We start from the raw sequence: 24,698 nt of genomic DNA, 5'->3' as shown, positions 1-24,698 counted from the left end.
CAGAAAACAACACACACCCACAGACCTCACGGGTCGTAACAATGGGATTTTGGAAACTCCATGGCAGGTGTTAGCTGGACAAATTTTAAAACAGGTTGGAAATTTAGGTTTGAGACATTTTTTCTTCTGGATACCACTTTTTTGAATGTAAGAGGATTGTTTTATTTCTATTGTAGTGTGTTTAGAGCATGGAGTGTTTACAAAAAAAAATCATTATTTTGGTTATTAGAAGAACCAATTGTGTATGGTTCACGAATGGTTTTTAAAAATGAATTTCTGGGTATGAATAATGCTTTTATTAAAGCTGCAGTTGTGACAATAAAGCATCTGACAATGTTAGCAGGTCTGAATTTGAATAATGTGGAGGCTGTGGCGGAAAGACTTGGTATTCATTCTTTTCGAAAAGTTGGACAGTTTTTAAAAAGCTTTCAGGACTTATTAATGAAAAAAGAGAAATTAAGACTTAAAAAATTGGATGGAAAGATATGAATTGCCTGAGTCTACTGATCTCTTTCCGAGTATGGGAGTGAGACCGAGAATGGATGAAGAGGACTTTCAAGATTTATCAGGACTTTTCAAAAATGATGTTCGTTTTACTGTTTTTTATTCTGTAGGAGGGAAAAGTATTTATTCCTTTTGTGTTAAGGTGCTGAATAAAGAAAAAAAAATTGGATTGACGCACCATGGAGGAAATATCTGGAAGTAAAAGATGAAATAATGCCAGTATGGGAAGCAATTTATAAGCCACCATTGACCAAAAAGGTTGGAGATATTCAGTGGAGAATATTGCATGGTATTGCGATAAATGCTTTTGTTTCTATTATAAATTCTGAAATTTTTGATACCTGTCCTTTTTGTAATTGTAGAGAAACTATTTTTCATTGTTTTCTTAGGTGTAAACAATTGTTGCCTTTATTTTTTTTATTTTTTTTAAGAATTGTTTAATTTGTTTGGAGAAATGTTCTATGATGTTTGTTTTATTTTTGGAGTGATAATTGGGAAAAATAAGAACAATGTTTGTAAAATTTTTAATTTTCTATTTGGACAAGCTAAATTTACAATTTATGCAACAAGAAAAAGAAAAATAGAACAAAATAATATTTATGTTCTTGTTTTTTTATGTATAGTAAGAGCTAGGATACATTTATAATTTAATTATTCTAGATTAATGGATAATGTTGAAGGTTTTAAAGAGATTTGGAGCCTAAATGTGCACTGTGAATGGAGAAATGTTATCTTTTTCTGAAAACTTTGTTTAATTTGTGGTTTTTTTATATTATGTAAATTATTTTATATCTGTTTTAATTGCCATTTGAAGAAGGCAAAATAAAGTGTTTTAAAAAAATTCTCTCTCTCTCTTTTTCAGCACTGAAGTGATCTCACTCCCTTTCTTGTTTACCACAGCTTCATAAGAACTCCGACCCCAGCTTTCAGTGCAGCAGTGGAATGCTGGTGCCTGAACTTTTGGAAGATGAGTATACTAGAAAGCTTCCAACAAATTTCTCAGAGATACAACTTAGATAACAAAAACTTTTTCTGATATCTTCAAGTTAGACATTACTCCAATAAGAATATAAAAGATGGGGAAGGTACGGGATCCACAATAGTACAAATATTTGTAGATCCATATAAAAAGAAACTGAATAAGAAAATTGCATTAAAAACTTATTTATGTTTAATGTAAAACACAGATGACAACTAAAAAACCTGAGAAGAAATTATGCCATCCCTCAGGCAACCTCAGATGACGCCAATTGTGAATCTTGAATGTAACTTTAAAACAATGTACTTGGGTATTTCTCCCACAACCAGGAACAACATTTCAATCAGGACCACTTCCGTCAAGTATATTTATGACAATTATAATTGCATACAGTTAGTGTATGGTTATGTTCTGGGCAACACTCCATATGCCTGTCCATGAAGCCATGCTTGGACAGAGCGGGGAAAGCAGCAAGACAAACCCCCCCTGGGGTACAGAAAAGAACCATTATAAGCATATATATTTGCAATTCACAATTACATGAGTTGTAAACAAAATGTGACAGACTGCTTCCAATGAAGAGACTGTAAAGAAAGAACAAAGATCGAATTACAGGTTTGGTGGAGTTGGGGTTGGAAGAGGGAGTTAACTGCAAGCAGCGATGCGATGGAAGAGATGCTGAAGAATGGGAATTTAAGTAGACCGCAGGTGATAGGTGTCAAGATTGGATAGGTACAAGTCAGGAAGAGCTGACTGTCAGCTGATGCAAGCGTGACTAACGTGGCCTGACTGAACTAATGCGATGCTCGATTTTGGTCTTATCTTTCATGTCTAGATATACTACAAGCTAGAGAAGAATCTCTACATCTCTTTTGCCTATTGATATATGGTTTAGGGTTGTTAGTGTTTTGTTTCTGTTTCTACAAGAAAGAAGTTGATTCTGAGAATCGAAGTGCCAATGTTTTCCTCTTCTGAATTTTTCAGCATTAGAGCGCCACCCTTAGGCTGAATCACACAGAGACACTAGACATCTGCCTTACCTAAATTAATGTAGCCTGACTTTAATGTAAATATACTGTCAAAATCTAAAATAAAATTTTGTTACACTTGTGGTCATGGTTAACTGACTTACAGCCAACCATGAAAACATCTACTTATTAAAAGTCATTGCAAAGAAAAAAAGGGAAGTTAGCTGAGAAAAGACAAAGCATCTTTTGTTTGTAGATACCATCTGGTTTGATATGGTTTTATTTTGTGTGGTTTCAGTATGCAGATATTTACATACTGTATATGGTGATAACATATGTGTTTTGTTTCCAGAGAAGTTTCTTTTTTCATCTAAATAAGTTTGAGGATATTCCTATTACTCATTCTTCATTCATTCTGAGCAGCCTTTGTTTCATTAGTAAAGTAGTAAACTCACATAGTAGGAAGTCTCACAACTGACTGAACACCGGAAAGTTTCGTTCTTATTTTAAAGCTCATGTTTCCTCCACAGACTGAGCTGAGATAAAACTGATTATTTTGACATCTCACTGTTTACAAGCAACATAGCAGAGTTTGCTCTGTTGATTTTTGTAACTTGTTGTTCTATGCATCTTGATGTGTGTGTCAAAATGTGCAGAGTGTAAAGTGTCAGAAACTATATTTCACTGAATTCAGATGTGTTTTTTTCCAGCGGAGTAGACATGAGAAAGGAAGGATGTGGTACAACTGTGAAATTGTTGTTTGCAAACTCTTTAAAAAGTGTTTAAAAATGTGACAGTAACAGACACCATACATGCAAACACCCATACATTAATAATGAGATGGAGAGATGTTTTCTACACTTAAGTTTCCATTATTTTGTCTTTTTATGTTTATTGCTCTTTCGTATTATTTCTGATTAAAACTCAGAACCTCTGAGGCTCAACAGGAAGTTTTTTTTTCTCTTTCTTTTTCTCATCAGTGTGACACTGAACTTCCGTTTCTACTAGGGAGTCAATGCAGCTTCTGTCATTTTGAGTTCTGTTTCTTTTAAAGTTTTTAATCTTTTTAATTTAGGATCATGTTACTAAATCACTTAGTACTCTTATTACTTATTTTTCTTCTGACCTTCAAAACAGGTAAATCTAAATTTGTTTATCATAAAACTGAAGGATTATTAATGGTTATTCTGATGATGAGGACCGCCAAAGGCATGGTTCAGATATCACTGAGCATTTACTGGAATATTCTGTATACCACTTTACAACTATTTAGTCTATTTTCTAATGAGACAGGATTTTATCACAACTTTTTATTTTGAGTTCTGTGGCAAGAAAAATAGAAAAGAATACAATTTATAAATCATAGGTGTGGTGAGTTTTGTGTAAGCGTGTGATGGTCTTAAACTTTTTGGGAGTTCTAATCACAAACTTCATCATTACCATATAAAATCATGTATTTATAACATAGCTGATTACTGAGATGTATCTCAGTGTATCATGTGTATGGCAAACGTGTAAATCATATCAGTAATGCTAATCAACCAAATTTTGATAAACTTTCATTGCTTAAATTTTTTATTTTGTTAATATTTTTTTCTCTGAAGGAAGACAATCAAAATAGAAAAAAATAAATTAATTAAAATGTCAAATGTAACATTTTAAAGAAAGAAAAAGTAGCACCTGATTGTAAAATGAGCCAGGTTTGGTTTTTGACCACTGAAAATGTGAACAGTTTATTAATGGAGGTCTCTACTTTAAAATTTTCTAACAAAAATTATAATCAGCAGATTTTTTTATTTATTTAATAATTTAAGTGTGATGCAGGGGTATTTTTTATTTTTCATAAATACTGCATTAAATTAACTGCATTAATATATATATATATATATATATATATATATATATATATATATATATATATATATATACATATACATATATATTTGAAAATTTCCATTTCAGAAAAGAAGTGTACAACGGGTCTAGAGAATAAGTATCTTTCTCTCTCCTCAGGGTTCAGTGCTGAGATCTCTGTGTTCGTTCAGACGGGAGATTCTGTTCAGCTGGAAATACAGACACAAGAACAGTTTGAAATTTTATACTGGAGTAATGATAAATCTGAGAATATAGTTAGATATACAAGTGAAACTAAAGGAGTTAAACTTTACCCTTCCTACAAGGACAGAGTGGATTTCAATGCTAAAAACTTCTCTCTGACACTGAAGAACACGCAGAAGACAGACAGTGGACTCTACACAGCAAGAACAAGTGGAAAATTAGACAAGAATATTGTTACATACAGAGTATCTGTTATAGGTGAGTGGGATTTTGCTTGGTATGCTCGGCCTTTATTTTGTGCAATGTTATAGTACAGGTCAGGTAGTTAAATGAAATGTTTTTATCAAAGAAAATGTTGAAAAAAAATGTGAATGTGATTTTATTCAGTTTATCTGACATTAGTGCTGGGTGATATACCAGATCAAATGGTAAGCAGGTTTGAATTACGCACACAGTATGAATAAAAAGATCAAGAGCAAGATCACTGGTCACGATGCATGAAATATTGGAAGAAAATCCTTAATACTGAATTGGGGGTTTATATGAATGAATCTATGAGGTAACTCATTCCCTTTAGAAAGCTTTAAACTTTATTTAATTTTCATCTTGCCTCCATATAATGCACATTAATGCAATATTTAAAAGTGTAGTGCAGCGCAGCTTGCGGTAACCAAGGAAACTGTTATCTGTATTATACTGCATTATTAAATTTTCTGTCTTTATTATATTAGTGTTAAATTTCATCTCTACTTTGCAGTTCCAATGTCTGCACTATGTCTGTACTTCTGCACTGGAAGCTCCTGTCGCCAAGACAAATTCCTTGTCTGTGTAAACATACTTGGCAATAAAGCTCTTTCTGAAATGCTATGTTGCCACTGTTCCATATGCGCCCATTTATGTTTCATGCAGACAGGGCCAGTCCTAGCATTTTGGGGGTTCTAAGCAGATTTTCAAAAGAGCCCCCCATACCTACAGTGTCACCCAACCATCACAATTTAAACATTCTACACCAGCGGTCAGCAACCTACAGCACGCGTGCCAACATATGGCACACTGTGTATGTTATTCGTTTTTTTTTACGTTTAAAATAAATATTTATATAAAAAAATATTCAGAAACTATTTGCATCAAATTGTTTTTTTAATCTTATCATTAAAAAATGCGTATGTGTGTGTGTGTGTGTGGGGGGGGGGGGAGTAGGGGGGTTACAGTGGTTAGCCAGAAAAATTTAAATGGCACATCATGCCGAAAAGTTTTTAGTGACATAATGTATTAAGTTCATATGCTTTTAGAAATACAAATTAATGCCAATTACTGAAAAAGACACTTGTAAAATTATGCCTGAGGTATTTATTAACAATTGTTTGCTTTTATTTTTAATTTATAAAAGCTTTAATTTACTGAAGACCATTGAGACAGTCAAACCAGGGTAATTTTGAGATTTGGCTCAAAAATTTAAATTAATAATAATAACAATAATAATCAATCTATTAACAAAGCAGTTTTTATAACAATGGGTCCATGTAAGACAAAGAAATTTTAAATGACAATATTATTTACATTTTGTTATGTTGTGTAACACTGAAAATGCCATGTCATGTCAACAACCGGTTTAAGCAAACTAACGATTGTTTAAGATAAATTAATAGAAATTCAGTGAGATTAATGCTTAAAGCAAAAACCATGGTTAAAAACCTGGTTATGAGAATTAAAGTAGTGAACATAATAATAATAATAATAATTATTATTATTATTATTATTTAATTTTCTGGGCTGGCATAACAAGCCAGTTATAGTTATACAAAACTATGAATATGCAATATAGTGGATAAATTTAGCAAAATGCTCCTATTTCTAGATATTTTTCCTAGCTGACTGATGAGCTTATGGACACTGAATGGTTATATAAAAGGGTACCTGTAGAATGCATCATTCTCTTTTTTGTCTTCAAGAGACCTTGTGTACGAAGCACATATGTGTTTGACTCGTGAGAGAGAAGTATGCGCTCACTGTTGCAGCCAGCGTTTGGATGAGCATGTTCACCTCTCTGGGGAGCTGAACAAGATTAATGCGGTTTCTGTTCTTGTCTGATTCTTGAGGGAATTAAATGTCTGAACAGAGCATGTATGGCTCTTAAAAGAGAGATAGCCATGCTTTGAGATGTGATTGCGTTGAGAATGCCTGCCTGATTCTCTTAGAGAATTAAGTGCCTCTCACCTGCGTTTCGGATCTCGCGGCTGGAGTGGCAAACAAAGTATTGCGGATGACTTTTTCGACTTGATGTCAAACTTACCTCTAAACTCACTGCTAACTGCTTATCAACCTCTATTATTTTTTTTTTTTTATCATTATTATTATTCTTTAATTTTCTGGGCTGGCATAACAGGCCAGATTAAAATGAAAAAAATAATCAAATGTAAGTACGCACGTTGAAACAGATTTAAGCAACATCGAAAAATCTGAGATCAGACACAAGATAGGGTTCATAAGAATGAGGCTAGACAAAATTTGAACATTATTTTAAGAAATCTTCAGTGATGAAACACATGCCTGGAAAAAAAAGGCTGCAGGTGCAATTGGAATGTTTTAACTAATACCATCTCCGTTCTGCTTTATGAGTATGAATTATAATATGCAATAACAGACAATACTCAAGCACTGTAATAAATTTTGCAACAAACTCAACTGACTTGTCTTTTGTATGATTTCATGAGTCTCTTCAGAATTGTATTTGCAGGCTTTGAGTTTTTAAAATGTTTGATCTCCTATTTGAAAATTTTTCCACAAATGGATCATTGAAATAAAACATTTATAATTAAAAATAACTAAGAAAACAGTTATTTCTTCATCTTAGTGCCACCATCATGTGATGCGAATTCACAGGCCAGAGTTCACCAAGTTTGAACTTTAGAATGCAGCGAAATGTGAATACTTGTCCCATGGGCTTGTGTCCAGTCTGATGCATTTGCATAAGTATGAATGGAAGTCAATGGAATGAAAAGTGTCATTTTGACTGCAGCTTTACTCCCGTGATTGCTGTCTGAAATCCTTACACGGCCCCCTGGTGGCCACGTGAGCCCCATGCAGCCGCTTATATCACTTACTAGGTAGGGTGAGGTAGCCTACTGCTCATACTATGTAGCATATTTGTTTGGGTTTGTTAAGAACTGTTTCATGTGTTCTTAATCATAAAGGCACAGTCAGGGAACAAAAAGTGATAAACTGTGAAACCGCAAGAATCCTAAAAAAAAAAAAAACATTAAAAAAACTTGATACTGATTTTTGATCAAACCATCCAGCACTATCTGCCATTCCACAAACTATAATGTTTGAGTGCACTGTCAGACATGCACATGCAGTTATGATGCACATTCTGTAAACAGCTATTAAAATGGCATCTTACAACAGTTTTAGGATGTATTATCAACCCATTTCAAACAAAATGTTTTTTTTTTTCTCAAATGTGTGTTTCAGACGCTGTGGAGGCTCCTGTCCTGACTGTGAACTCAAACCGTTCCAGCAGTGACTCCTGTACTCTGAACTTCACATGCACAGCTCATGAGCTCAAGATTGACTCTAGCTATCAGAACAACAGCTGCTTACGAGAGGAAGTGACATCACAGAACAACACTCTCATCCTGGACTGCAGTGAGAAATTCATCATCTGTAACCACAGAAACCCTGTCAGCTGGAAAGAAGACAGAATAATCATCACACAGCTCTGTGGCGATAATAAAAGTATTTGACCAAACACACTTTTACAAAATCTAGTCTAGTGAACTGAGAAGACCTGAGCTGTCAACTGTAATTCTTAATGATATACGTCTCATTTTCCAGAGAACAACTCAAAGAATGTCCAGACTGCTTCATCTCTCCTTGGGCCAGTAGTTACTTCGGTGGCAGTGCCAGTGATCATTCTGATAATAATATGTACTTCAGTCTTTCTGTACCGCAGGCATAAAAAAAAAGGTATGTCCATGTTGCCTCACATTCTCATTCTCTATGAAAAACTGATCTCTGTTCAGAAATTTGATCAATTAAGTACTTTACTGTTTTGTAAAGTAAATAAAATGAATGGTAAATAGATTTATGCCATTTCTTCTCTTTTAGTCAGTATTAATACTAATATTAATTTTAATTGTGATTTTTCTGATTAAAATTTCTATTTGCTAATTTCTTTCTAATTAGATAGAAAGTTAATGACAAGATAATGACAATACTAATTTTATTTTACAGGAAACTATTGTTTTACAAAATACTGCAAGGTAAATTCTTGTATTACTTGTCTACTTTGTTTCCAGTAATTATTTATGTAAAAAAAAAAAACAATCCATGTCTTTAATTTGAAATATGAGCCCTTTATGCATCCATAGTGGGAGGAGGGGTGTTTGTTTTTTAACATTTGAATAATAATAATAATAATAATAAGTTTTATTTATATAGCGCCTTTCCAGAGCTCAAGGACACTTTACAATAAACAAACAACAATAAAGGCAATTGACAAAAAGAGCAGACAGAACAACAGTAGGCAATTGAGAGTGCAAGTACAGTAAGTGAGAAATTGGGTAGATGGGGCAGCAACCAGCATAGAGAGAGAAAAAAAAAAAGATCTATAACATTCAGAAAATAGGTGTGTTTTGAGCATGGATTTGAATTCAGAGATAGTGTTAACAGAACGGAGTGATCTGGGGAGAGAGTTCCACATTTTGGGTGCAACAACACTGAATGATCTGCCCCCCATTAAAGCAAGGCGATGCCGAGGGACAACGAGAAGGCTGGAATCAGCGGATCGTAAAGATCGAGTAGGGGTGAAGGGGAGTAGCAGATTACAGAGGTGGGGGGGGAGCAAGGCCGTGCAGAGACTTAAAAGTGAGAAGGAGAATTTTGAATTTAATACAGTAAGCCACAGGAAGCCAGTGAAGATCATGCAGAATTGGGGAAATATGTGCAGAACGCTTGGTGTGGGTGAGTAGTCTGGAAGCAGAGTTTTGAATGTATTGTAAGTTGGAAATGGAGCTAGCTGATAGGCCAATGAAAAGTGCATTGCAGTAATCAAGACGTGAGGTGACAAATGTATGGATGACAGTTTCAGCATCTGAGATACTGATAAAGGGACAGAGCTGAGCAATATGACATATTTGAAAGAATGCCAATTTAGTGATGGAATTAATGTGAGAGTGGAAAGATAGAGAGGAATCAAAAATTACACCAAGATTTTTAACAGTACTAGATGGTTTGATAAGAGAGCCAGCGATCTCACAGGTGAAGTTGGTAGGAATTTTATCAGTGAGTGATGAAGGTCCAGTGAAAATAATCTCAGTTTTGTCCATGTTAAATTTTAGAAAATTTGAATGAAGCCAATCTTTTATTTCATGTACACAAGCAGAGATTTTGTCAGTTGTGAAAGATAAAGTTGACAGGTAGTATATAATTGAATGTCGTCAGCGTAAAAATGATAATTAAAATCATGATGGCAGAGAATCTGACCAAGAGGTATTATATAGATTGTAAATAATAATGGCCCAAGAACGGATCCCTGAGGGACACCTTGCTTCAGGGGGACAGTGGGTGAGCGAAAATTTTGAAGTGAAATGTAGAACAGTCTGTCAGAGACATAGGAGGAGAACCAGGAAAGAGCAGCACCAGAAATACCCACATCCGAAAGGCGCAAAATGAGTAGTTGATGGGAGACGGTATCGAAGGCAGAGCTGAGGTCGAGCAGCAAAAGCATAGACAGAGAAACAGAATCACCAGAGAGAAGCAGATCATTCAGTACCTTAAATAGTGCAGTTTCAGTACTATACAAAGGGCGAAAACCAGATTGAAAAGGATCAAAGAGATTATTTTCAACTAGAAAAGACTGAAGCTGGGAGGCAACAGTACTTTCCAGTAATTTAGCTATGAAGGGGAGATTTGAAATGGGACGATAATTAGATAAAACTGAGAGATCAAGGTTGGGTTTCTTGAGAACAGGGGTAACATCTGCAGTTTTGAGTGACAGAGGAAATGAAGCAGAGGTAGAGATGCGTTGATGAAGTGAGAGATAGGTGCAGAAATAACTGAATGGCAACGTTTCAGTAGAGTAGTAGGACCAGGATCAAGATGACAAGATGAAGGGTTGGATTTCAAGATTAACTCAGAAACAGAAGGAGGAGTAGACAGAGAAAAAAGAGGCAGGGATTGACCAGGTTGATTCGGCAGATAACTAATGTTAGTGGCATCATTAAGAGGCACTGGTTTACGGCATCTGTCTTTTCTAGCATGAGAGCCAGAATGAAGTGCAAAGTTCATCAGAAGCTACAGCAACATGAGATGGAGGTTTGGTAAGTTTATTTATTGTGTTGAATAATGCTTTTGGCCTGTTGCTTTATTTATTAATTGTAGCAGATACAAAACTGGAACGAGGCAAATTCAGGGTCGATTTATAATTCTTGATATGTTCTGTGAATGCCAAATGGTGAACAGTCAGGCCAGTTTTCCTGTAGTAACGCTTAAGCCGTCTACCAGTGGCCTTTAAGATACGGAGCTCAGGAGTTTTTACATTTTAGCAATTTACTAATACTGTCATGTTTATGTCTCATCTTTTCTTGTTTTATCTGCATTTAAAAAATTTTTTTTAGATGTCCTGGGAACTAAGGTTTACTTAAATTGTCTTTTCCAACTTGAAAACTATATGGTGACAAAGAATTATTTACTATACATAATCTATTCCTATGTCACAGACCATAATTATTTCAGCATTATTTGGCCATCATTTGAGTGTAGTTTGGGCTCATCCTCAATGCATCCTATAAATGCTGTCGTGTGCATGCACACATCCAGTGTTTTTCTTCATAACATGCAATTATATAAAAGGGGTTGAATTTTACCATTAGCTCCCTGCATTCTTTCTTATCATGTAGCCTAACAAGTTATATAAACTATGAATATGCAGTATAGTGGATAAATTTAGCAAAATGCTCCTATTTCTAGATATTTTTCCTAGCTGACTGATGAGCTTATGGACACTGAATGGTTATATAAAAGGGTACCTGTAGAATGCATCATTCTCGTTTTTGTCTTCAAGAGACCTTGTGTACGAAGAACATATGTGTTTGACTCGTGAGAGAGAAGTATGCGATGATTTTATAAAATGCTTGTTGCATATATTGTTGTAATAGATTGTTGCATATACTGTACCTGAATGTTTTATTAAATTGTTTAGTTTAGTACTTGTACGGCTAGACACAATTGTTCAGGAATGCATTTTAAATATACAATATTTATATTCCATTAGGTTCAAGTCCAAACACAAAAGGAAACTGGAGATAATCTACTCAACACAGCCTACAGCATAGGACAACAGGAAAATAACAAAATCACCTATGAAACAGACCAGACAATTTATTCAGAGGTGTGCAAACCAAACAAAAAACACCCACTGATGACTCTTAAAATAAAACTGTGGCACTTAAAATAAAACATGGCGAAACTGTCACAAGGCTTGATGTCACAATGGCATCCCACTCTTAGTAATTTTAAATGGTAGAAATAATGAGAACAGTATACAGTACTAGTATGCTTTTCTGAATTATACCCCAAGTTTGATTTTCCACACAGAACAACAGGGAAATAACTGGAGTATAAAAACTCTGGCTCTCAATAATATGCTCAGCATTCTGCGGTAAAGATTATTGAGAAGGGACTCAAATTGTACTATTTTGTACTATGAACATGACTGTAGATCCATCAGTAGGTCCATCCATAGCAGGCAGCCAAATCACCCTGGAGCCCAAGACTGGTTTCCCACTGAAGCTAAGCAGGGCTGAGCCTGGTCAGTACCTGGATGGGAGACCTCCTGTGAAAACTAGGTTGCTGCTGGAAGAGGTGCTAGTGAGGCCAGCAGGGGGTGCTCACCCTGTGGTCTGTGTGGTTCCTAGCACCCCAGTGTAGTGATGGGGACACTATACTGTCAACAAGCACGGTCTCATGCCGGACGGGGAGATTAGTGTTTGTTCGATGCTTGGGTAAATAGTAATAATTAATTTAGTTTGAATTGGTTGTATATTTTTGTATATTTTTTGGTTCTAATAGTTATGCATTTGTTACAGTTAAATAGCTATTTATTTGTTTTGTCTTTCTTGAATGTATTTTACCATGAATTACTTAATGGTTTAGTCCAAGGGGCTTATACTTTTTAAGAGTTTCTATCAGTCTTGTTAAACCACCACAAAAATGTAAAGAAGAAGAAGAAGAATCAGTCTTGTTAGGGGCTCATAGAGTGAGTCAGTGAAGTTGCTTGCTTGATTTTTGGGTCAAATTATTTACATAGCCAAAACTTTGTTTGCACATTTAAACTTTGAACAGTGTTTTATTTTCCTATTTTTGTTTCTTTTGATACTTTTGGATTTACACTGTAAATATAATTTGCATTCTTTTGGAAAATCTTAGTTTTTCACATTTTGGAATAAATGCCAAACTTTTTGACTTCATCAGCATGTCACTTCATATTCTTTTTTTCAAGCCTCCATGGGCTGGTACATCCAGAGCAGGGATGCCGCTACTGCTTGAACACCTTGTAGCAGTTGGCACACCACTGTGTCTGTTACAATGCCAAAAACAAAAAGAAGCAGCTACAATATTATGTCAAGAGTAGGATCATTGCTGATTTCAGATAAATACCAAGCTAGCAGTTTCGGCCCAGGTGAAATCCATGTGGGCCAGATGTGGGCCGGATCTGGGCCAACACTATGTTGCTGTCTGGGATCACATAAATGTGTCTTCAGGTGACCTTACATTCCGAAGCGATGTCGTTCTTTTGAGTGGGAGCTTTTCTATTATTGGAATTAACTATTCAGAAGGAGTTTTTTTCCCCCTAATTATGGCTTGATTGTTTTACACTTATCAACATAAAACATGGTTGTTTTTAGCAGAATTGTATTTTTAACATTTTATATTTAATTAAGCCAAGCACAATTTTTAAATAAACAGCAGTAGTCTATCTGCTTGAATATGGCTTTAATGAATGTTTTTATGTCCAGTAATTCGCCTTATTTTGCATTAAGTAACCTAAACTATTTTCAGTTATTGTTCAACAATAGGAAAGTGAAGTAAATTGTAAAACTATGTGCACTATAAACCAGCGTTTCTAATTATGACAGTATTCAATTTGGAATATAAAGCAGCATGATGAGCTTTTTTGTAGATAAAAATAAATAACACCGGAAGCCTCTCACATATAAGGTGGCTGCGCTCAAGCTTGTAAAGAAAAAAAAAAAATATATATATATATATATATATATATATATATATATATATATATATATATATATATATATATATATATATATACTACTGAAAAATAGTAGTATATTGTCTGTGTGTTAGTTTACATTTTCAATCTCTGTTTCTCAGAAATCGCTTTACAGTAGTTCATTAGCCAAGTCTTGGTCTCTTTTAGTCTTGGAGATATCTATTCCTGAGATTACTTTTTTAACAAAGTCTGGCTCTGAACACTGGATATGCTCAGCATCCTCAGGTGAAGTTTTAATAGAACTGAGATGGGACCAAATTGAAATAGAACTTACATGTAGATGTCATGATGCATGTGCAATGTGAAGCCATCTAAATTAAACCAACGCTATCCTCGTTTTTACAAGGTGGCTTATTTGTATGAATTTGTACAACCTCGTATAGATCGTATAGATTTTATACGATTTGTCTAAACCCCAGTGACGGTTAGGTTTAGGGGCGGGGCTAGGTGTAGGTCATTTGTAAAATATGTAAGGTTTGGCAACAATTTGTACGAATAAGCCACCTTGTGAAAAATGTACAAATGGCTGTGAGATCGGGTTGATTAAACTGTTTTTTCAAGACCTGCCAATCATTAACAACAGTGGAATTTAAGTTTGTTAACAAATAATGAACAGATTACACACAGGTTTAAATCATTGAGTCAAAACAGCAGTATTAGACTGTATATCCCACATTTCAAGTACAGTAAACTCCCTGTTGAAAAAAAAACAGCATGCTGGTTAGTTATGTTTTGAAGCATCGCTGCTGGTTTTAGCTGATTTAAGCTGGTCAGGTGCTGGTCCTTAGCAACAAGCTCAGCAAATGACCAGCTTAAACCAGCTCAAACCAGCAGTCTTGCTTCAAAACATACATAACCATATTTCAGACAGGAACCACTTTGGCAAGTTTACTTGAGTTTATTGAACACAATTTATCTTTGGCGGTATGGTTCCTTATGGGGGTTCTTGCTCCCAGAATAATTGAACATACAAGAGCTTTAACATTAACCCCCAAAACATAATGAGAGTATTACGGCCTGAAGAAGAACCCCCAAAACCAACCTTGTTCCAGTCCTGCAAAGAGAAAAGACAGTGTTATTGAGATATCCTTAAATGTAACCTACTGGCTAGCGAAGGGGTATCTCCCTTCTTATGAGGCAGAAAATAGCGGGCCTCTCTATAATTAAGGTAGCTGGTAATAGCAGCGAGGGTATTTTCTCCAGCGGGAGAACCACAAACGAGCAGCATGTCCCTGAGCTTGGTATGAGTGGTAGGAGAGTAGCGTTTCCTTCCTGCAAAAGAGAAAGATAATGTTATGGAGAAGTCCTTAAGCAGCCTATGGTAGGAGAGGCGTGTTCTCATGTCTAAAGCGAGGGAGAGAATAGCAAGTCCCCTCTTATTTTAAGTAGCAGGGGTGTTCATCCTCTGCTGAAGGATGAACAGCAGTCTCCTGCAGCCATAGCAGCAAAGGGTGCTCTCTCCAGCTGGAGAGAACAGCAGGTCCCTTTCTTCTGAGGAGGAGTTCGTCCCTCGCTTGAGGGATAACAGCGGCCCCCTCAGGTATCGCGGCAAGGGGTGATCTCCTTCGAGAGAAAACAGCAGCCCCTTTTCCTTTATAATTTTTTTTTTTTTCATTTCCTTTCTCATGTCCTTCTCATTCAAGTTCGCCTTCTCAATCTCCATTTAAGTAGCAGGGGTGTTCATTCTCTGCTGTAGAATGAACAGCAGTCCCCTGCAGCCAAAGCAGCAAAGGGTGCTCTCTCCAGCTGGAGAGAACAGCAGGTCCCTTTCTTCTGAGGGGGAGTTCATCCCTCGCTTGAGGGATAACATCGGCCCCCTCAGGTATCGCGGCAAGGGGTAATCTCCCAGCAGGAGAAAACAGCAGCCCCTTTTCCTTTAATTTCTTTTTTTTTTTTTTTTTTTTTTTTTTTACGTAGCAGTGTGGGTTTTCTCTAAGCAGCAATTCCTTCCTCATTCTTCTCATTTTCCATTACTTCTAATTTGCTTCCTCATTCTTTTCATCCTCCATCTCCTTCTTCTCCTCATTCTTCTCCTTCCTTATTTCCTTCTTCTCATCCTCCTCCTCATCCTTATTATCCTCCTCATTTTCCATCTCCTCAACCTCTTCCTTATCCTTATTATCCTCCTCAGTCTTCATTTCCTCCTCCTCATCCTCCTCTTCATTCTTCATCTCCTTCTCATCCTCCTCCTCATCCTCCTCTTCATTCTTCATCTCCTTCTCATCCTTCTCCTCATTCTTCTCCTCCTCCTCCTCATTCTTCTCATCCTCCTCCTCATTCTCCTTTTTCCCTTGCGGTCAGTGTAGTATTTTATTATTATTGAATGTATGTAGTACAAAATATCCACTGGTTATAACCAACGATATTTAGCTGTAGATCAGCTAAAAACATTACTCCGCTTCATAAGACTGTCCAAAAACGGTTCATGAGGAGAAACAGACATGTCTATAATCACATACTTATCAATATGAAGTAATAAAATCCAGATTGTCAAATACGCAGGCATTTCAGAACATTTTGTGAGCACAGATACTCAATATTACTTAATACGGTGCCATATATTTCAAGAATAAGGTCACTTGATTTGATTTTTTTTTTTTTTTTTTTTTTTTTGGATGACGTGACTCAATACAACAGCTGACTACATGAACGCTCTTACCTTCTAAACGCAGATTTGCGGCCATTTTGTGGACTGAAATGTTGAATAAACCCCGAAACACACGTGAACGTAGTCATGTGGTGAGTCTGGCCAATCGTGAACAGCTGTATTGTCATAGGCGCTCCAGCTCTCACTCTGGAGAAGTGCAGGCTGAATCAGCCGGCTGCTCTCGAACACTCTCGCGATACTTGATGGCACACGTGACGGTCATGTGCGTCGGCGCAGTCTTAGTCAGACAATATTCTACCCGGTATGCACTGCTTCAGTCAGATTTGTGATTGGTTTGCATGGTGCTGGTTTGTCGAACACACCTGATGCACTTTGAGTCAGCTGCTCAAGATCGGATGCAGCCAGTAATTCTCACTAATGATTCCCGATGGTTTCAGAGGATGGTTAGTCATTGTCGCCCTATGTTGTTCCAAGAGGTACACCAGGGTTCTTACGGCCTTGAGTAAATCCAAGCACTTCCAAGACATTTAATTTTCCAGCACTTCAGACTGGGTAAATTACCCCTTTTTTTTTTTTTTTTTTTTGCGCTGCATAAATACTCTTACCTTAGTTAAGCACATGCACAGATACCCAACGGACACCCTTACTTGTAAAACGTTTGGATTTTAAGGTGCATAAGCAATTCCATAGTTCTAGACAAATCATCAAATTGCCAACAGGTGGCGCACTTAGCCCGGTACAACGGTTTGTATAGATGTCCTTACAATAATCATATCCTTAGATTTTGTCCCAATAACGATTAATGTTTGTGGGAGAATGACACATCATGCTCATACATCCTTCCATGTGATTTTTGTAGCATAACAGATGGTTAATCCATTCGGGATTTAATTGCAACATTTCCCTGATTGATGTCTGACGATTCCACTGCATTTCGCGGACTAGCCACAAATTAATTCTTGTTTACATTATTCCGCTGTTGTGATGACGATGTTCGAAAGAGTCAGTCCAGTGACATGATCTGACACGACTGTAGCATTCAACACCGTGTGTGATTATAAAATGGCAATAATGCCTTAACCTGATGCTGGGGAACCCTGCATATGATTGTATGCATTGCAGTCTTAGAATGTAGTTTAACTGAGCAGGGAATATTTATTTATTTATTTATTTTTGCGTAATAGAGCACTCCACAGCCACAGGCGCAGACTTGAGCGGAGCTGCTTATAAAATGAACCATGGTTACCCATAAGAGCAAATATTAACTCAAATATGCGCATTTCCAGGCAATAATTAAATCCAAGCGCTTATACAATTAACCCTGAAAACACTGCATTAATTTTCAGCATTTTGGAGGATTCGAACACCCGTACTATGACCCTGTACGATGGCGAATGTGACGCGTATGAGCCAAAGAGTTAGCCAAGCATTTGTGTTACTGAGGTATTCTAGCAGGGCTAGTTCGTCAAGGGTTTTAGCCAGTAAACAGGATGGTGTATCGATCAGGACACAGGAATGAAGACGAGGAGATGTAATTTCTTCAATTAACTGTATTGAGATCCAGCAGTATTCATCAGAACATTCCGATATCCAGCATTGCCATTATAGTTTTTTGTCATGAACTTAACACATAAATATTGGAAGCTGGATCGTTCAGAACAGATAAAGGAAACTACACAACACAGGCATGTAGGCTGAACTATGCTGCTTAACTTGAACACTTTCCCGAACTCACTATAACCACACTAACTACACACATCCTCCTCATAATCCCCGAAGAAGAGTCTTAAAGCGGCAGGCACCCAGAAACGTCAGAGCCTTTTATACAGCCGCCCCCCAAATGTGCAAGCACATTTGCTTCCATTAAAGGCTCATCAGTCAGGCTGAGGGGGGCTCACCAAGGCATCATCCTCCCCCGACGGGAGAGCTGGCAACATCACCAACCGAGCTACCGGTCGTGTGTACACATGTCCTCTGATGTCCACATCAGCGGATCTAATGCATCCATCATCGCTGCGGTGGACCTTGGTTACATGTCCTATGGGCCACAGGGCTCGAGGTAGCTGCGGGTCCACCAGCATGACAACAGCCTCATCCAGTAGTTCAGGAGAAGCGGAGTGCCATTTCTGTCTGGTCTGCAGCCCAGGGAGATATTCTCTGATGAATCTGGACCAGAATTGGTCAGCAAGAACTTGTGAATGCCTCCAGCGTCTGCGACTCAGGAGCTCCGTCTCAGGATAGACCACTTGGGGTAGAGATCCATCGGGCCGCCCCATAAGCAGACTATTGGGCGTCACAGGGTCGATATCCGCGATGTCAGCAGATACATAACCCAATGGTTTAGAGTTGAGGATTGCCTCAACTTCCAGGAGAACAGTGAGAAGGAAAGCTTCATGAACAGGTTGTGCCCCCACACAAGTGTAAAGTGCAGACTTGACGGAGCGGACCTCTCTCTCCCACACTCCTCCAAAGTGTGGAGCTGCTGGGGGGTTAAACTGAAACTTAATCCTCTGACACGCGAGTCGTTTCCGCAAGGTTGGCTCCATACTGGCAAAAGCCTCTCTAAGTTCCCGTTCTCCTCCTCTGAAGTTGGTCCCCTGGTCTGACAACAACTCTGCAGGTGTCCCCCTTCTGGCGATGAACCGTCTTAGGGCCATCAAGTAAGCATCCGCATCCATATTTCTGAGGAGATCCAAGTGTACCGCCCTGGTTGTTAAACACTTAAATATTATCCCCCAGCATTTCTCTTGGCATCTGCCCATCTTCACAAACATGGGTCCGAAACAATCCACGCCAGTGGAATGGAAGGCGGGTTTGTGTAATCGGAGACGAGCAACGGGAAGGTCCACCATTCGTGGAATGGAAGGCTGAGCTCTCCAGCGCTGACATTCGGCACAAGAACGCTGATGTCTGCGAATTGCCTCCCTTCCATGGATTATCCAGAACGACCGCCGCATCTCTGCTAAGACCCGCTCCGGACCAGGATGGAGCAGGTCGCTATCAAATCTTTGGATAAGCAAGCGTGTAACTGGGTGTGAGGCATCCAGAACTACAGGGTGCAATGTCAAGTCATCTTGACCTTCCAAACGTCGTAACCGACCTCCTACTCGTATGAGGTCTGTGGATTTATCTAACTCTGGAGCCAAGGTGAGTAATCGACTCCCAGGTGAGACAGGTTTCCCGGCTGCAAGGAGTTTGTAGTCCTCTGGAAATGACTGTTGTTGGGCTCGCTGGAGAACAATCATCTCTGCCTGTCGGTACTCTTCAGCATTAGGTGGTGAACTTGAAGGGTTTGGTCCTAGGATTTCTAGAGCAGTGGCATCTATGAGCTCCTGCCAGGTTTGGTACACCTTGTCATCCCTGCTGATTGATATTGGTGAGGTAATCGTTACTCCACAGAAGGTGGTCTTCCGGAGTTCCACATTGTCCTCAAATGGCTCAGTGCTGGGTCTTTCTGGCCAGGTGGCTGGGTTCTGGAGAAGGAAGTGAGGTCCTTGAGACCATCGGTTGGGATCTATTAGGGCCTCCAGGGTCTTCCCTCTCGTCAGATCATCAGCAGGATTATTCGCTGAGTCCACATAGCGCCAAGTGCACTTTTCTGTTAACTCCTGTATCTCAGCTATTCTGGCGCCTACGAAGACCTTGTATCGGCAAGACTGGGAGTGTAGCCAGGTTAGGACTGTAGTGGAGTCTGACCACAACACAGTTCGAGCCACTGTCAAGCTTAGTTCCCTCTCAAGGACATGAGCCAGCTGTGCTGCAACCAGAGCTCCACAAAGCTCCAGGCGTGGGATAGAATGCAGGCATCTTGGAGCTACTCGTGAACGAGCAAGGATGAAAGACAGGTGGATCTGGCCTTCCCTGTCCTTAGTTCTCATGTAGGCTACAGCTCCATAAGCCTGCTCAGACGCATCTGCGAAGATGTGCACCTCACGGGTAGCACCCTCAAGGTTGGCGTCCGCTGGAACATATGCACGTGGAAATGTGAGGAGAGGTAAGGACTCCAGTTCAGCCTCCCAGCTGGACCAGGCTTGCAGGAGTTCGGCGGGTAAGTTAGAGTCATCCCAACCTCGCTTCTTATCCCACAGCTGCCTGATGATGAGCTTCGCTCGGGTGGAGAAAGGTAACATGTATCCCAAGGGATCATATTGAGTAGCTAGAACTCTGTAAATGTTCCTCAGAGTTGGTACCTCGTAGGACACAGGCCTATGTTTGTAGCCCAATGAGTCGGTTGCCCAATTCCAGCTGAGACCGAGTGTTGACTCCAGAGAATTGGACTTATCCTGTGCCAGCCACAGGTCCAGGCTTTCAGATCTGGCCTCTTGAGGCAAATGACTCAGGACATCTGGACTATTGCAAGCCCATTGACGCAACTCAAAACCTGCAGAAATCAGAAGATCCCTGAGGCGATCCACCAGCAGTTTAGCTTCACCCGGCATACTCACGCTCTGCAGGCAGTTGTCTACGTAAAGGCAGTTCTCAACCGAGAATCTCAGGTCATCGTCCGGCTGGCAGTGGTCAACAACATGGCGCTGCAGGGCGTATGTCGCACAGCACGGGCTACAGGTTGTGCTGAAACTTGCCACTCAAATGTTCTTGGGGGTTCTTCTACCTTCAGGTCCCGCCACAGGAACCTTAGAAGGTGGCGATCTTCAGGGATGAGGCGGACTTGATGAAACATCCCCTTGATGTCTCCACTAACAGCTATGGGATGTTCACGAAATCTCAATAAGACTCCCAGCAAGGGGGCACCAAGGGTAGGGCCAGGTAGCAGGTACTGGTTCAGGGTTTGCCCAAGGTACTGGTGAGAGCAGGTAAAGACCAGGCGGTTCTTTCCGTTGTGGCTGACGAGATGATGTGAGATGTACCATCCTTCTTTGGTAGAGGTCTCCTCAGTGACTTCCCTCACAGCACCTGTTTCTATGAGCTTCTGCATTTCCATCTTGTACGCATGTGCTAGTTTAGGGTCCTTTAAGAGTCGCCTCTCAGTACTTCGTAACATGGGCATAACTGACTCCTTTGGTGAGTGCAAAGGTGGCATGCTTGGATGGCGCAGCAATGGTGTGGCATACCTTAGAATTCCATCTACATTAGTACGGACCGTCTTGGCTTCAAGCAATGCTACAGCCTGCTGATCCAGCTTCGACCGAGTCACCTCTCTTTCATGTCGGTAAGGTAGAGTGTCTACTTGCCAGAGCTTGTAAAGCTCATCCATTGGTGGCGCAGATGAAGTAAACAGACACTGTGCAGGTTGGATTGGCCGCCCCCTGAATGGGGTAGGGCCTTGAAGAGTCCACCCGAGCCTGGTACGGACTGCGGCTGGGCCACCTGGTGGACCAAGCCTGACTGGTTCGACAGGTGTTATCGGCTGAGGGTTGTCGGAGCCTAAAAGGAGTGCAGGCTGAGCATCTCTTAAGACAGGTAGGGGAATGCCACTTAGGTATTTGTATTTCCTCTTCAGACAGTCAATGGGGTAAGTGTGCTGTGCTAGGCTGAGGCGCCCAGCCGTGAAGGCACCATTGATCTTATAGCTGGTGTGAGGGTTTGCGGCTGGTGAGACACGGAAAGACACCGTGTGGCCATGGAGGATCTGGATGTCCTGTCGGACTGTACGCAAAGGAAGCGCTTCAGGAGTGCCCTTTATGCCAAGAAACTTAGCCGCTGCTGGCAACAACATGGTCCTCTCTGACCCATCATCGAGGATCGCAAAGGTATCAAGTGTTCGGTCCTCATAATGTACAAGCACAGGGACGACCTTTAACATGACTCGATTCCCGGCTCCAGGTCTGTCCAGGTAGAGCGAGTCAGCCGCAGAGCTGGTTAAGCAGCTCTCTTCTTTAATAGCTACATCTTTATTGTCCCTCTCTGCTCTTGTATTTATCTCGTGAAGAGCCAGTAGGTGTTTTCCCTGACAGATGTTGCAAGGTTTCTTCAATGTGCACTGAGCAGCTTGGTGAGTTCGTGCACAGTGCCAGCACCGCTTGTTAACCCGTATCCACTCTCTAAGCTGGTCTTTGGAGAGTTTTGTGACCACACTGCATTGACTAAGATAATGCTCAGTACTCTCATAGTAGGCACAGTAAGCTTTACTCTTTGCCCCTCTGCTGGTTGAACTCTCTTTGTGGTACAAAGATGCTGTCTCTCTTGACTCACCAGCTCCATGTAGGACGGTCACTGTTTGTCTTCCAGGACGACCATCAGTCTTCACATTCTGCCTTTCCTTTATGCTGCGTCCAGTAGCCTGACTGTCGAAGCCCTGACACCATGATTCATAGCGGAGCCATTCTGCCAAATCATGTAGAGTGTGGGTCGCCCCTAACTGCTTGAACTGATGTCGACGGAAATCAGCTCGCTGCTCCGGAGGGAGCTTACTCAGCAGACGAGCAACATGTGAGCCACAGTTGAGTTCAATTTCCCCTTCAGGACCCAAAATCCGCAATAAGCCCACTAAAGATTGTATCTGAAGAGAGAATTTCTGGAATGCCATAGTATCACCACGCCTTACTTCGGGGGTTTCTAGAACACTTGCTATCTTCTTTAAGGCGAGTTGATGAGGATGACCAAATTTGTCATGGAGGGCTGACATAGTGTCACTATAGGGGGTTGGCGAATTTAGATAAGCGTGAGCTATAAGCTTAGCTTCCTCCAGCTTTAAATGATCCACAAGTATTTGATACTTGAAGAGTTCTGTAGCATTAGATGGGAGTAGGTTTTCTAGAGCTATGCGAAGCCGTGCAAATTTACTGGGATCCGGATGAATGAACTTTGGGATTGTGGGTTGGGGCCCTCGATACACTTGTTCATTCCCCGGCGACAGCATAAACTGATTAGTTGGTGGCATGCCATGTACTGCTCCAGTGGCTGCTAAAGGATGGTAGGTTTGGGCAGGCGCTGATTGCATCACAGGTGCATGAGCTGGGGCAGGGTGTGTGAGCAACTGAGAGGGTCGGGTAGAGAGGTATGGTGATATCCCTTTATCAGAAGTAGGAGCGGGATACTGTGGAGGCAGTGGAGGCTTACAAGGCCTACATACTCTAGCTTCAGGGGAAAGGTTGTGATGTCTATCGTCTAGCCCTTGCTCCTCAACCCTGAGATTGCACATCCCTCTTGACACGTTCTCATCAGGTTCAGGCCAGGGTGGAGGATCAGGCCAGTCCTCCTCCTCCATTTCCTTTGAGTGTGCTGCAACAGCGAAACTCCTTGAGGCTACAGCGTCAGCTTGTGGAGATGTGGGATTACTATAGTTTGAGGTTGGGCTATTAACTTGGGCCAGGTCTGCTCTCAGTGAGCGGGCTACCTCCAGTAGCTCTTTCAGCCCGTTTGAAAGGCCTGTTGTGTTTGGAGCAGTTTAGTATTCTCCTCTTGAATAGCTCTGATTTCCTCAGAGAAACGAGAATCCAAATATGAGCTCTGATGGGATGAGGGTGTCCGCGCAGGCTGGCTAAGCCCATCCAAATCCCTCCTCTGGCTGTGGTCTGGGGCTAGCTGAGGAAACTCAGGGTGAGCAGCATTCCCGGAGAAGCCACTAGAGTGAGGGTGGGCTGTCTGGAAAGGGATCATCTGATCTGGACCCTCCCGAGTGCGAAACGCCCTCCTATCCAAGGCAGGGGATGAGAGGCCCCATTGGTGCTGATCTCGTTGACTATATCCCATATAGTCCACTTCAAAGTCCTGAAGTCTGACAGGGTGACGTATTTGACGTTTAGGTCTCACATCAGGATACATCTCTTCATCTGACTCCATCCTGAATACTGCTATCCGGCTCGAAGGACCAATGTTACTGAGGTATTCTAGCAGGGCTAGTTCGTCAAGGGTTTTAGCCAGTAAACAGGATGGTGTATCGATCAGGACACAGGAATGAAGACGAGGAGATGTAATTTCTTCAATTAACTGTATTGAGATCCAGCAGTATTCATCAGAACATTCCGATATCCAGCATTGCCATTATAGTTTTTTGTCATGAACTTAACACATAAATATTGGAAGCTGGATCGTTCAGAACAGATAAAGGAAACTACACCACACAGGCATGTAGGCTGAACTATGATGCTTAACTTGAACACTTCCTCGAACTCACTATAACCACACTAACTACACACATCCTCCTCATAATCACCGAAGAAGAGTCTTAAAGCGGCAGGCACCCAGAAACGTCAGAGCCTTTTATACAGTTTGATCAGGTGCGCGCTCAGACAGCAGAGGCTCGCAGTTGAGGCCCTCCGATACCTCCGATGCACGGCAGGACTAGCACATGATTTTGGACAATATAAACCTCACAAGCAAGCAGTC

General features: G+C 40.2%; 2 protein-coding genes and 1 long non-coding RNA gene across 4 annotated transcripts in view; all 3 read left to right on the top strand.

The window, feature by feature from the left end:
• Positions 1–1,960, top strand: LOC113110417 (uncharacterized). Of its 2 annotated transcripts, none has more exons than XR_003293127.1 (3): positions 1–147; positions 647–762; positions 1,367–1,960. It is a non-coding gene; the product is annotated as an uncharacterized LOC113110417 (long non-coding RNA). The 2 variants fall into 2 exon arrangements; XR_003293126.1 differs by having other exon boundaries at positions 647–793.
• A 150-nt stretch (positions 1,961–2,110) lies between these two features.
• On the top strand, positions 2,111–10,835 carry LOC113113555 (SLAM family member 9-like). Its single transcript, XM_026279814.1, has 5 exons — positions 2,111–3,588; positions 4,465–4,767; positions 7,984–8,247; positions 8,347–8,478; positions 10,770–10,835. Exons 1-5 carry the CDS (start codon positions 3,531–3,533, stop codon positions 10,772–10,774), a joined length of 762 nt encoding a protein of 253 aa, XP_026135599.1. The 5' UTR covers positions 2,111–3,530; the 3' UTR covers positions 10,775–10,835.
• Positions 10,746–24,698, top strand: part of LOC113113544 (uncharacterized) — a 32,465-nt gene continuing 18,512 nt past the window's right edge. Inside the window, exons 1-2 of the mRNA XM_026279803.1 lie at positions 10,746–10,832; positions 11,786–11,902. The gene's annotated coding sequence lies outside the window, so the exon portion shown is untranslated. The remainder of the gene's footprint in view (positions 10,833–11,785; positions 11,903–24,698) is intronic.

Source organism: Carassius auratus, chromosome 2 (assembly GCF_003368295.1).
Source record: "Carassius auratus strain Wakin chromosome 2, ASM336829v1, whole genome shotgun sequence".
Taxonomy (NCBI): domain Eukaryota; kingdom Metazoa; phylum Chordata; class Actinopteri; order Cypriniformes; family Cyprinidae; genus Carassius; species Carassius auratus.
The sequence above is the reverse complement of the archived record's forward strand: the minus strand, read 5'-3'. Positions and strand labels throughout refer to the sequence as shown.